Source organism: Rhamphochromis sp. 'chilingali' (genome assembly GCF_963969265.1).
Source record: "Rhamphochromis sp. 'chilingali' genome assembly, chromosome: 2".
Taxonomy (NCBI): domain Eukaryota; kingdom Metazoa; phylum Chordata; class Actinopteri; order Cichliformes; family Cichlidae; genus Rhamphochromis; species Rhamphochromis sp. 'chilingali'.
Window position 1 is genome coordinate 47,570,741 of NC_137930.1, and position 13,160 is coordinate 47,583,900.

The 13,160-nt window shown below is 39.1% G+C and overlaps 3 protein-coding genes across 8 annotated transcripts; 2 read left to right on the plus strand and 1 right to left on the minus strand.

Moving 5' to 3' along the window:
- Positions 1-88: 88 nt before the first annotated feature.
- Positions 89-7,658, minus strand: LOC308393056 (G/T mismatch-specific thymine DNA glycosylase-like). Of its 4 annotated transcripts, none has more exons than XM_080876517.1 (10): positions 7,508-7,586; positions 7,221-7,288; positions 5,964-6,313; positions 5,443-5,642; positions 5,249-5,318; positions 2,716-2,851; positions 2,529-2,611; positions 2,324-2,418; positions 2,067-2,238; positions 91-1,888 (listed from the first exon to the last, which is right to left on the minus strand). In XM_080876517.1, exons 2-10 carry the CDS (start codon positions 7,274-7,276, stop codon positions 1,782-1,784), a joined length of 1,269 nt encoding a protein of 422 aa, XP_080732643.1. In that variant the 5' UTR covers positions 7,277-7,288; positions 7,508-7,586; the 3' UTR covers positions 91-1,781. The 4 variants fall into 4 exon arrangements, 3 of the variants coding, with proteins under 3 accessions (XP_080732642.1, XP_080732643.1, XP_080732644.1); XR_013970912.1 differs by lacking the exon at positions 7,508-7,586 and having other exon boundaries at positions 99-1,263; positions 1,732-1,888; positions 7,221-7,494; XM_080876516.1 differs by lacking the exon at positions 7,508-7,586 and having other exon boundaries at positions 89-1,888; positions 7,221-7,494.
- Positions 7,659-7,877: 219 nt separating this feature from the next.
- Positions 7,878-11,521, plus strand: uqcc6 (ubiquinol-cytochrome c reductase complex assembly factor 6). 3 transcript variants are annotated; one of them, XM_080876523.1, is made up of 3 exons: positions 7,878-7,994; positions 8,606-8,737; positions 10,180-11,484. In XM_080876523.1, exons 2-3 carry the CDS (start codon positions 8,630-8,632, stop codon positions 10,288-10,290), a joined length of 219 nt encoding a protein of 72 aa, XP_080732649.1. In that variant the 5' UTR covers positions 7,878-7,994; positions 8,606-8,629; the 3' UTR covers positions 10,291-11,484. The 3 variants fall into 3 exon arrangements, with proteins under 3 accessions (XP_080732649.1, XP_080732648.1, XP_080732650.1); XM_080876522.1 differs by having other exon boundaries at positions 7,984-8,085; positions 10,180-11,477; XM_080876524.1 differs by lacking the exon at positions 7,878-7,994 and adding an exon at positions 8,036-8,085 and having other exon boundaries at positions 8,572-8,737; positions 10,180-11,521.
- Positions 11,522-11,829: 308 nt separating this feature from the next.
- efcab10 (EF-hand calcium binding domain 10) lies at positions 11,830-13,142 on the plus strand. The gene is made up of 4 exons (XM_080876521.1): positions 11,830-11,972; positions 12,364-12,528; positions 12,801-12,891; positions 12,990-13,142. The coding sequence occupies exons 1-4, from the start codon at positions 11,870-11,872 to the stop codon at positions 13,033-13,035; spliced, it is 405 nt and encodes a 134-aa protein (XP_080732647.1). The 5' UTR covers positions 11,830-11,869; the 3' UTR covers positions 13,036-13,142.
- The last annotated feature ends 18 nt before the right edge of the window (positions 13,143-13,160 follow it).

Here is a 13,160-nt window from a genome sequence, read left to right on the forward strand (position 1 = left end):
ATTTACAACTAACAGTCCCACAGCTATGACAAAACAAGGAAAAATAAGAGGACAGTTTCATTGTTTTTACAGAATTAATTAGAAATGATAAGATGATTCATAACAATAAAGTAGTAACAGCTCAGCTACCACTATTGCAGCATCTTATTACATCTTACAGGTTTAAAGACTACATTGACATACATTTCTTGTTTATTATTAGTTATTAATTATCTCCATTATTAAATTCATGCTGGATGCAAGAGTTATGCAAAAATCAGTAAATTTAGCCTGCTAAGACCTTGTTTTTAGGAGACTTGTATGCAAATTAACAGCGACTATCCCGCTTTTCAAAATGAGATTCATTATTCCCTTTAGAAGCCTAAACATTTTCACACTCAAGCGTTTTTAAAGACCAGTGCAAAATAAAAATGCAAAATTCTCACAAAATCATGAATCAGGTATTTTGATGCAAGTATTTCATTCAAGGCTTTCAAGAAGCATGAGAGAAACTCTAAATAATGAAATGCTCCTGTTCTCATCAAGCTTTGAAAATATGTTTTTTTAACTCAAAAATAAGCATTATTCAGTCTTTATGAATGCTTGACTGTGTTTCTTTTCCTATAGGTTATAACACATTTATAGCTTCTCATGATAACTCAAACAATCAGAGAATAGAAACACGCCAGCGTTAATTTACAGATTTAATAACTCTGCACTTACACATTAGAAATTCCAGAGTATACAGTCAATAAATCAAAAAAATACAAGTCTATGAAAATACAAAATAAGTCACTGGAAACATGTTTAATAAAAATTCAATAAATAGTATTTAAAAAACAATAACACCAAAAACATGCACATGTGTGAGTGCTGTGGGGGCTTTTCTGTTTTGTGCGTGACACTGTCTGGGGAACAGAGGTCTTCTTCTCTCACAGTGTTACTTCTCATCCTTGGTGAGGCTACTAGGTCAGCTGGTATTTGGTATCTGTTGAGCAAATGTCCCGAGGTGTTACACATCATTATAAGCTGATGGGCCTTTATGTGTGGGGTTTACATGTTTTCGCCATGCTCGCATTGGGTTCTCTTATGGTACTCCAGCTTCCTTTCACAGTCCAAACACAGACAAGGGTTAGGTTGAAAGAAAACTCTTATTTGGCCCTAGGTGGGAATTTGAGCATGAAAGTTTGTCTGTCTCTAGACCTGTGATTTACTGGCGACCTGTCCGAGGTGTACCCCGCCTTTTTCGCTGTGACTGGGATAGACTCCAGCCCCCTTCCAACCCTAAATTGGATAAGCAGAAAAAAAAAAAAAACAACAACCAATGGATGGATGGACACGTAAGCTACTTTTGATAGAATAAACACACAGATTAAACAATCTCAAGTTGTCAAGTTTCATGTGTTTTATGTCATTTGCTCCAAACTGTTTAATCCAGTGGTTCTCAAGCTGTGGGGCAGACCCCACTGATGGAGCACAGAGCTACTGCAGGTGGGATGTGGTTCCAGAGTAAAACCGTGAAGGGAAACTACACTGTATGAGTATTATTCTCTTTAGGTAAAAGAAACAAACAAAAGTTCACTAATGCTAATGTGCCAACCTTTATTTTACTAAAATTCACACTTGGATTTTTTTTTCTTTTTCTGAAAGGAAGTGCCAGAAGAAGTACATAAAAATCTCCTTAGATTTTTATATAAAAGTTGTTTAGTTGTCCCATTTCATCAACTTCCGACTACATGATAACTACACTACCTGAGTGCTCCAGTAGGCAGGCTTGTTTTTTCTCCTCCCCTGAATCTCTTTTATTTCGAGGAGTTGTTGCTGTGCCTGGTTTCTTCATGCAGTGCACTACAGCTTTCATACTCTGGATCTAGCTGCTCCTCTTTGATTGCAATCCTTTTAGCATCCTCTGCAGAACAAAAACATCAGCAGGGAGTCAATGATTTATTTAAGACAAATAAATCTGTGAAAATTGAAAAGACGCACATCTTTTTAAGCAGGTCCCTTTCTGAATTTAACTGAGATAAAGACGGAATAGCAATCGAATGCCTCATGTTTCAGCTGTACTGTGCAGCTGTGACATTTACCTTTAGCTAGCTGCAGGTCAAAAGAGTACTCTGTCTCTTCCACCTCACGGCTCGGTGCCAGGCCTTTCATCTGGTCTCTCAGTTCCTTCAGCTTGATGTAAAAATGCACCTTATCTTGTGCACGAGGAAACTGAGCACAGCGGGGGCTCGATGACGGCATCAAGTAGCACACCTGAAAAGAACATCAAATGCTATGAAGTCTGTTGTTTGTATAGCTGAGCAGATTTATGTTGAAATCATTTCCTGTTTCCACCTACCGTTTCAGTTTCGGGAATTTTGTACGGCTGTAGTCCAAACTCAAGGTTCTTGGCCTTCACACCAAAGGTTTCTTTGCAGAAGATTTCATAAATACCTGTGAAATTTACACAAAAATACCTTCAAAAAATAAAATCAATCAGCTAGTGCTAGTATCAAAACACTTCAACAAAAATGGAAAAAAGAAAATTGTTTGCATCATTTTACCTTTTCCATTAAACGCTGCTATTAATGGCTTGTATTTTTGTAGCTTCTCAAGTAACTGTCGGCCTCCTTCACGGATCTCCTTACTAGGACCAAAAAAAAAAAAAAAAAAAAAAAAGAGGACAAATTTTATTTTAAGTTACAAACTGTCTGTTTTGCATTTAGTTGTAGTCGCTTTAGTTAACTTTACCTGGAGAGATCCTTGCTGCCAGGTGTGGTCCTTTCTACCATATTGGTAAAGCCGATGCTGTATTTCTCTGGCAGGCTCTGGTCATGCATGTAGTTAAGTTGCTGGTCAGTTAGACCTGACAGAAACAGACATTTCCCTGGACAGAAAAGAGGAGCTGAGTATAAAAACAACCAAGTGGCCGTCTAGCACAACACTGGACTCAAACCAGCTTTTTTCCTCCTGATTAATCATGTTTTCCAGTTGTAGAAGCTCTAAATTTACAGAACTGTTATCAGCAGACATTGCTATTTTTTTTGTTTTTGTTTGTTTGTTTGTTTGTTTTTTATACCATATGATCATAGCTGATCAACACTACTTTGTAAGGCAATAAGCCTGCAGAACAAGCATGGAGCTACTTCAGGTGAGATATATAAATATATTTATTTTAAAGTAATGATCCATGTTGATATTTTACATCCTGAAGTTGAAATAAGCAACAGAAAATTTTATAGCTAATATTTCTAAGTAGCTACATCTAAAAATGTCTTGATGCATGCTCAATCATCCAGGTAAGTAAATCGACAAAAGTTGATTCTGTTCATCTGGACGTAGCGTTTTCAGTCGGAGAAAGTGCATCCCAGTCACGGAAGCGTTGGATGTAGTCTGTAAGAGATTACAGGATGCCCCCAACCTCAGCAACAAAACCACTCTCGGCATCGACCAAGTGTGTTTGCTTTTGGAACTTTGTCTTAATTCCACCTATTTTACATACAAGGGTCAGTTCTACTGGCAGAAACATGGGTGTGCCATGGGCTCCCCAGTTTCACCCATCGTGGCCAATTTGTACATGCTATCCTACCCTGGAACACCACCAAGTCATTGGTTCAGATATGTGGATGACACCTGGGTGAAAATCAAATCTCAGGATGTACCACAATTCATGGATCACATTAATTCAGTGGACCAACACATCAAATTCACCAGGGAGGATATGAAAAGTGGCAATTTTCTTCTTAGACTGTGAGACTGCATTTCGTTGCCTTGTACTTGTGACGTGTGCAATGAGAATAAAGTTGAATTCTATTCTATTCTATTCTATTTCCATCAGTAATGGGGGACATCTAAAAGCTGATGTGTACTGTAAACCTACGCACATGGATCAGTATTTAAGGTTTGACTCTCATCATCCACTGGAGCATAAACTGGGTGCCATCAGGACACTGCAACACAGAGCAAACACCATCCCCACTGACACAGCGGCCAGGGAAGCAGAAGAACATCACATCAAGAAGGCCCTGAGTAAATGTGGTTATCCCAGCTGGACATTTGTCAAAGCTGAGAAGGCGCCTAAAAAAAAGCTCCAGCCGATCTAGGAGAGAAGGACAACTGCAGCCTAAGCAAAAACCTGTAGTGATCTCGTACATGTCAGGAGTATCGGAACAACTGAGACGCATTTTTTCTAAACACCATGTCTCTGTGGCTTTTAACCCCAAAACATGCTGTGCCAAAAATTGGTCCCCCCCCCAAGGATCGGGTCCCCCGACACAAACAGAGTAACATAGCGTATGCTGTTAAGTGGCAGGAGGATTGCCAGGATTTATACATCAGGGAAAACAAACAACCTCTGGCGAAGTGGATGGCACAACACAGAAGAGCTAACTCGTCAGGCCAGGACTCTGTAGTCTATTTACACCTACAGGCCAGTGGACACTCTTTCAATGATGAGGATGCACACATCCTGAACAGGGAGGAACGCTGGTTTGAGCACGGAGTCAAGGAGGCCATTTACGTGAAAAGGGAAAGACCATCTCTGAATCGAGGAGGGGGCCTAAGGGTACATCTTTCGCCAATTTACAATGCTGTGATTGCAGACATTCCCCAACTCTCTGTGAATGGTACTCATGACCATTGATCACTGGTCTTTGATCACTGAGCTTTGATCAATGGTTGTTGATCAGTGGTCACGAGAATTTGCATATTAATGATCAAGGAACCAACCTCCCAGCCCATTGTTCATTCAGTGGTGCTAGTTTCAGTCATTATACAAATGTACTTTTTATAAGATTGTTGAAACCTGCAGTCAGCTGAGACTGAAGAAGTCACCTAGATGAGTGGTAAAACGTCTCTTTCACTGAAAACGCAACATCCAGATGAACGTCCAGAATCAACTTTTGGGGATACATCTAAAAACTTCAAGGACACTCCCTTATTCTGAAAAACCTACCTAGCAAATCCTAATACTCTATGGGGGATACATCAGAAATAGTGTTGCATAAATGTTTTGCTGACTCTTTAAACATCAATATTCACCTTTGAAAAGCTCTTTAAAATTTGATGTATTCTGTTGCCTGCATTCAAACCTGACAAGTTACAACATTCAGCTGCATTTCATCATCATATTGGCATCTTGGCCACCTTTAAGGTCTCTTAGAACAAGCCTTAGCTATAAAACAATAGTGACAATGCACCCAGAGTGGGTCAAACAGGGTAGAACTGAAAATGAACACTGGCTCATATTTATTATAGTCGGTAATGAAACTGAATTTAAACGTACAGAAATGGTTCCCTGGGTTTGGGTAATGATGTCCTTTGTAAGCTGACAATAGGCCTGGATTAATTCCAATCTGAGGAGAGACACAAAATAATTAAAGACCTAAAGACTGCAAGTTGGCCATGTCACAAACCTAAATCACAATTAGAACAAAAAACAAAAACACAGAACAAAACTGGAAATACAAAATAACTCACTATCAAAATGTCGAGATTGTAGGTAATCACATCTGGCAGTGTTTTAGCCATAACTTCAGCCACTGACATGCCGTTGAAGCGGTTGAGAGCTCTCTTGGCTTTTTTGGCAGCCTCAACCTCGTCGTCCTCCTCACGTGTCTCACCATCCTCCGCTTGCTGTTTCGGAGGTCGACCTCTCTTCTTCTTCACTGGTGTCACGTCTAAGAAAGAAGAGGAATTTATTGAGTACTGAATCAAAAACAAACAAATAAAAAAAAGACAATTAAAATACAGGCGACAGGATCTCAGAGAACGTATATTGAACAACCTATTGAGGAATTTTGATTTGTATTTTATGATGTCTTTTGTCTGGTTCATATGCAGCTCATTCCTTTAAACTGTAGTTAAATGTCTCCAAATTATTCTATGGGAAACAGAAGGCAAAAGTAGTTTTTTGTACAAATGGCAGCACACATATTTAAAATACATCAGATCTGAAACTTCTTGGGAAGAACTACTGTGATTGTAGCATCTTCCATTACCTTTAGGTGGACCTGAAGGCTGGTGCTGAATACTTGGCCCGTGCTGCTGTGTATGCTGTGTGTGTTGAGCATGCTGTATGTGTTGTGTATGTTGATGCCGTGGGTGGTGCAGGAGTGCAAGATCTGGGTGCTGCTGGTGCTCTCTGATGTTCTGCTGAGACACCTGCTCCGGGTAATGATTTGGGGCTGGAAGGTAGTTCGTGTAAAAAGGTTCCTGATAAAAATTTGGATCCCGGTGAACAGATAGCTCGGCCATGACAGGCTCATCCACGGGACCTTCAGTGTAATGGTCCATGCTGGGATAGGGTGCCACATGCTGTACCTCAGGGTACTGCTGGCTGGACTGGTACCTAGTAGAGATGAGGGCGTGAAGAAGTTAAGCAAAAAAAGAAAAGAAAAAAAAGGGACATGAAACAGGATCCAGGTACATCAGGAAAATGTGGTGTGTGGAGAAGTGGGTGAATAAAACTTAAACACAGGACACAATACTTGCAAAAACACATGCGCTGACATCCACTAGTTCATATTTTCTGCATTTCATTTACTGTTTTTTATGTAAAACAGGCACCTCAATTATTGTTCATTGCTTTTATCTAGTTTACTGATCATTTCTGATGATGCAACCTACAAAAACTAACCTTTTTGCACCTCTAATTGTGTATTTTTACAATAATCACAAGGTTGACTAGAATGGAATGAAGATACTTTTGCAGAATATGACGATACAAAGACAAACAGAGGCCAAATGTGTAAACTATTCATTTTAACCTTGCGTGAACTGACGTGACTCTCTACAGGTGACAAAGTTTACAAGTGCAGTTAAAAAAAGGCCTGTAGCAAACAAAGGTGTAATAAATGCTGGATAATGCGCTGGTATGTTAAAAATGTAAGAAAAAATATTTTAAATTAGTCAGACAAACATAACAGAATATATCAAGATATTCAGATTGTACAAGTATTGTTTTTCTTTTGCATGCCTAAATTTAAATCCAGAGTATTTCTGTTTCATATTATTCCTACATAATTACCCCTACTTCCCTTTAATCAGGAATCATGGATTACGGTAGTCAATTATCCTTCACAATTACACTTATCAGTTGCTACAATCCTAAATATAAAGTATACAAATGTGTAGGCTATGATGTCGAGTGTCAAATGACATTTATTTTCCTCCATCATGCATGAAAATGAAAACGAGTCGAGGAGATAACATGACAAGTTTCCCCAGACCTCCTGCCACCTCCAACACCAACTCACCACTGCTGAAAATAATCCGAGGGAACCGTCAGTGAAGTAAACTGGTTTTCTTCCATCTTAACTGTTGACTTATTTGAATACATTAACATTTATTCTGCTGCCAAACTCATGGATAAACATGAGAAATGTAAGCGGTAAAGCGCACACAGTAGCTTGTTGGCACAAAGGCAGATGCTACAGGAAGGTTTAGCTAACAGCAAACTGACGAGATTTCGAAGTTCTACAGTTGTTTTAAAAACGCAATTTAATATTAACAAACATAAATGTAAATGGGTAAAGTAACATACCTGTCATACATTTCTTTAGCTTTCAAATAAGGAAATAGGGACTGGGAGTCTTCCCAAAACAAAGACCATTTAAACGCTCAACATTTCGATTTGATCCGGTTGGCTGAAATGCTTACCGCCGCCTTGTGGTCACTGTGCGTACTGCAGGGATCGGATTTCGACGAGTATTTTAAATGCATCGGTGACGTCATATAATCGATAGAAAACTAAGAAGAACATTGCAGATCATTTAGAACTGTATTCGTGAAATCTGACACATAACACTTATTATAGAGCCTTGTACTAAAACTTTGCGAGATAACGCAAGCTACCGCTAAGCGGCGACAGACGGCACTTATCGCCGTGTATCAATACGAGTTTATGCTGTAGAAGAGTACTGCAACCGAAGATGGTTTATTTCCGGAAAGCTCATTACTTCTCCATAAAATCAGAGGCGGATTTATCGTACAATTGAGAGGAAATAAGAGTCCATGGAAAAAAAGACAGAGTGAGGACTCTCTATCAAAGAATTGCCAGTAGTTAGATAAACGTCACGATCTGCTTCTGGTCCTCAATGACAGACACTTGACTTTAAGCTAGTAAGAATGAGCTTTAGACTGTGGACATTTACTTATTTGTGACGGGAACAATTAAGTTAAGGTTTTAAAGTGTAGTTCTGTGTTAACAGTCTCCGTGTTTGGATGTTTTTAAACAGCGTGTTTTATGGCTAATCAGTAGCATCATGTGAATGGATAGCGGCTGTGGATGTGTGAATTATTCATATACAGTGCATCTGTACAATATGTGCAGTCTGCCATACATTTGTAATATGAAAAGGGATACTTTAGCTACATGGTAGTACTTTGACAGTGCTGCATGCACAGCGTCCCGGCGTTGTATTGAGTTTTTAAACATCTTCAACTAAATGGCAGTGGTGCTAATTTTAGTAGACAGCTATAGTTTTATTTAAGAAGAAAAGGGGATGCTTATATTTTTAGCACCAGATTGAAAAGGAGAGCTGAAAATGTATTGTTTATCTATACTAATTTCTATCTCTTCATATATTGTGTGCTGTTTTTGACCAGTGTTTTGAACCTGGTCACTTATCTTTTCCTCCAGGTTGAGTCAGATCAGTCTGTGAAGATGCCAGCTGGGGTGTCTTGGGCTCGGTACATCCGGATGTTAGGAGCCAGTGTTTTGGCCATGTTTGCAGGAGCACAGGCTGTCCATCAATACTACCTGCCTGATCTGGTGAGGGACAAAATTAAGCCTTAGGTATCAACAGAAGTAAACAAAGGCCAAAACTGGAAGCTTCTATTTACCAAATCGACCCAGGATTGTACTATACTGTCTAGTATGGGAAAACATTGTCAAACATTGGCCTGGTCGAACAAACACTTCAGTCTATCCTATGCAGAGACCTTCATCAAGGATGCCAAGATTTAGGTTTTCTGGTCACCAGAAAAGTGAAGCCAAAATTCAGGGAGTTGTTTTCTTTGGTCCTGAAATCCCTGAACTGGTGCATGACGATGAGTTCAAAAAGAAAGTGAGTAAGCAGCATGGGAAGCATTTGTGCAGGCTAACAGAGTTTTTTACATTCTCATCTCTCCTTTTTATCTGGAAATCTTGATGATGTCAGCAATGAACACGGGAAATGATTTTGTAGAAATATCAAAGTAAAAGAAAACCAATAGCAGCGAAAATTTAATCTGAGCATAAACTGCTTGTTCTTGCAGAGAGAGACGGGTGTGCGGTCCAAGCGTATAAGCAAGTGCCTTAAACCTTTTTGGAGCACACCGACTTCTTTTTATTTGGAATTTAATTAAACAGAAATAATCTTTAAAACAATTTTGGTGGTACATTCTTTAAATTCCAGATGTTTTATTATTATATTACACTGATATTGAAAAGTTTCAGAATGTCAGTGACGTGTATCTCAGAAATCTGATCAGTAAGCTTATATCGGATCGATAAAGAGCTGACGTTGTGAAGTTATAAGTAGCAAACAAAAAATATTTTTTGTAGAGCAGTGTTATGACCAGTTTTACAGCCTCCTTACTGACAAAGACATTACCATTGGCCCACCATACTATATGAAAGTACATCTTTATTGTTTCCTTTGATTTCAAAGGAAGACTGCAGTCTTTCTTTGTATTGATGTTGCCTTAATGTGGGAAAAAAAGATAATGTTGAAATCACAACAACAGTCTTCTCAAGGCGCTTTATATTGTACAGTAGATCGTACAATAATAGATACAGAGAAAAACCCAACAATCATATGACCCCCTATGAGCAAGCACTCTGGCGACAGTGGGAAGGAAAAATTCCCTTTTAACAGGAAGAAACCTCCGGTTGAACCAGGCTCAGGGAGGGGCGGCCATCTGCTGTGACCGGTTGGGGTGAGAGAAGTTTGCGTTTACTACCTGTTGTGGTGGTCACTCAAAATCCATCAACTCAGCCATTCTGCTGAGCATCACATCAAAAATGGCATCACTGCCAACCCAGACACCTCAAGCTGCTGTCACTGTTTCTCAGCTGGAAGTATGTTGATGTCCGATTCTTTGGTTAGAGTTGACATATTATGCAGGGAAATTGTGGTTGGAATTTGTGAGCAGTTTGTATTCACAGATGCATCCAACCAATGAGCTTTCACCTGTCAGGCTGAGTTAAACGTGCTTGCTGTTCTCTTTCAGAGTATACCAGACGTCCCACCAAAGCCTGGTGAGCTTCGAACGGAGCTGCAGGGCTACAAAGTCAGAGAAGAAGCCTTAAAGAAGGTTAAATCTGAACGAGATACCGGCTGATGTGGATCTACATCCTCTGTGTGACAGACACTGAAAGAAGCGGATAGCACTAGCCCCACTATTTCATGTGTGGGATGTCTGCACATAAATATCTTCTGTGGTTTCTTCTAATGGGACAAACAGGAGAAGAATAAAGTACCATACCATTGGCTATCAGGGATCTTAAGGATCTTATCCGGATTGTCTCTCTCTCCCCCCCCCCCGCTGTTATTGCATTTCTTCTTCCTTCTTGAATGTGTTTGCATTGTTGAAGTGCAAAATACTCTGAGGTTTTAATCATGAAAACATATAGCGGGAGTTGGAGTCATGAAAGAGTTTATGGCCTCCACCATGGAGATAAAAATGTTTTCAATTAAAAAAAGACATCAAACAAGAATTTTGGCAGCACTTTGTGGTACATGAGAGTGATTTAAACTGAAATGCATACAATTTCCTTTTTTGGAACAAAAAAATTTAATAGATATTTTTTTGGGCGGGGGAGTTGTTCCACTCATTGGATAACAGCATGAGACTTATGATTTTTAATGTTGACTGTAATTGGTTAGGGAGGGGGATATGAAGTGTTCTTAGTATAGTGTGGCATGCAATGCATTCATTTGATCACATTTTTTGTTGTATTCAAGCTTGAAGTGCTTTTCATCAAAATAGCTTTTGACAGTCCTTTTTTTTTTAAGATCACAAGTCTAAACTCCTACATGTTGGCAGGCGTAAAGTTTAAGTTAAGGTTAAATAACAATGGAAATAATGCCTTTCAATTGATAAGTGCTACAGAGAAGTAGAGTGTCAAATTATTTTTTACGAAGGAGTACATAAGTAAAGTAATAAGACCCCAACACTGATTGTTTGAGGGAGCTCCTATCTATCAATACAAACTGACATTATAACTGAGAGGGTTACACATAAGCCAAGATGGTGTTATAATTTCCAGAGGAGAAAGGTTTTTTTAAAAACTTTAATTTGGGCCTAGCTTTTACACATTTATTAATCGTGTTCAGTTGATAGTTATATAAATGCTGTTTAAATGGCTTTACCATGCAAGTATTGTAGATAATGCTTCAGGCAGCATATTTGATGGGAAGACTGGCTTCCGATCAAATATTATTGCCCTGCTTCTCTTCTGACCAGTTCATAAGCAAGTAAGGTTTATTTATGTAGCACTTTCCAAGAACAAACTTCACAATAAAGTACTTTACAAAGTGGTAAAAACCTGGTGGTCACAACAAAAGCACAGTCACCAGTACTTGTATTGCTCAGCACTGTTGGATAAGAATATGGCTAAGACAGAAGGAATGTAACTTAGTACGTTTACTCAAGTACTTTACTGAAAAACAGTACTTCATACTTTATTTACGTATTTCTGTGTTGTGCTACTTTCTGCTTCTGCTCCGCTATATGGATGCAGATGTCGTGCTTTGTACTCCATGCCGTACATTTTTAAATTGTAGGTTCGATAGTTTATAGACAGATCTTTTCTTCCCTGTTCATGGTTTCGGTGTGCCAACCCAGTGAAAACATCCTGGACACAGCCCTGACCCCGACCTGCGTATCATAGCAACAGGTTCAAACAAAAGGGGAAAAGATGGCGGCGCGGAGGGAGGAAGACGCAGCTGTTTATCTGGAGAAACACAAACTCATCGAGCTTATGGACAACCTGACTAGCATGCTCTTCTTTTACAGACCCGGTTAGAGCTTATTTGGTCTTTTCTTATACAGACACTGCATCCGGTTGTGCTAAAAACAAAAAGCTACTGCAAAATCTGGAAAGTTAGCTCATATGTACTTACTGGGAAACTAAAGGACTAAAACACCTGTTTGTTTACCCAGAACAGTTTTTGAGCAGGGGATTATAATGAACTGAAATCCAGCTGTAAAATATTGCAGACATAGCCTTTGTTGCTCTACATACTTATTTTGTGCTAGATAAAATATTCATTGGTTAACTGCTCTTTCTCTTGAGAGAAATGTCTGTTTTGTGTTACTCTAACATGGTACTAACATTTTGCTTTTAATTTTCATCACCATATGTCCACCATGATTGTTTTGTTTTACATTGTTTCTTGTGTATTTTTTCAGAGAAACCCAGGGAGTTTCTTATTGAAAAACTGGAGCAGCTAAAGCTGTCTCAACAGAGTGGTGTGATTGGGCCAAATCTGTTCGATGACTCTAACCTGGATGTAGTCTTTAGGATTATGGACCCTGATAATAAACAATACATCTCTTTTGTCCAGTACAAACAAGGTGAGTGCTGAACTACAGGGACAGGAAGCGACACCTTAAATACTTGGGATGGAGCTGAATGAGACGTAAAATGAAGGAATCAACAATGAAGCACTGTTGCTTTACAACCCAAAGATACTGGGTTCAAATCTAGTCTGGGGCCTTTCTGTGACGAGTTTGAACGTCCTCCCCTTATTGTTTCTCTTCACAGACCTCAAAATTATGTAGCAAATGTATTCATTCTTTATATAGCAAAATGTTATTGTAATAATAATAACCATTCATCCCCACAGCTTTGACAATGATGGGCATAAAAGACATCAATGAATGTCCCGATGGTGTAAATGAAGATCGGATATCCCATGAGACGTTCAAAACAGAAGCGTAAGTAGAGCTTAGCAGTGGTACAAACACAGTGTTTACCAGAATTTTAATACTCGGCGTTTTGCGAGGGCGATTGTTAACTTATTTTTCTGTTACAGGACACAAGGTCTGGAGAGGTGCTCAGCAACTTATGTACAGCTGTGAAGTGTTGAGGCTACTGCCCAGCCCAGCTTTGAACTGTTTAGTTTGAAATGTTAAAATGTGTATCTTTATCTACCAATAAATTCAAACCAAAAAAGGCACAGCATTAATGGTTTGTTTTTGCCTTT

Coding starts and splice junctions, on each gene's coding strand:
- uqcc6 (XM_080876523.1), top strand. CDS start 8,630: ATGCCAGCTGGGGTGTCTTGGGCTCGGTACATCCGGATGTTAGGAGCC. Junction 8,738..10,179: donor AATACTACCTGCCTGATCTG/GTGAGGGACAAA, acceptor GTTCTCTTTCAG/AGTATACCAGACGTCCCACC.
- efcab10 (XM_080876521.1), top strand. CDS start 11,870: ATGGCGGCGCGGAGGGAGGAAGACGCAGCTGTTTATCTGGAGAAACAC. Junction 11,973..12,363: donor GCTCTTCTTTTACAGACCCG/GTTAGAGCTTAT, acceptor GTATTTTTTCAG/AGAAACCCAGGGAGTTTCTT. Junction 12,892..12,989: donor GAGACGTTCAAAACAGAAGC/GTAAGTAGAGCT, acceptor TTTCTGTTACAG/GACACAAGGTCTGGAGAGGT.
- LOC308393056 (XM_080876516.1), bottom strand. CDS start 7,309: ATGTTAATGTATTCAAATAAGTCAACAGTTAAGATGGAAGAAAACCAG. Junction 5,643..5,963: donor GCCTTCAGGTCCACCTAAAG/GTAATGGAAGAT, acceptor CTTCTTTCTTAG/ACGTGACACCAGTGAAGAAG. Junction 2,239..2,323: donor AAATTCCCGAAACTGAAACG/GTAGGTGGAAAC, acceptor TGTTCTTTTCAG/GTGTGCTACTTGATGCCGTC.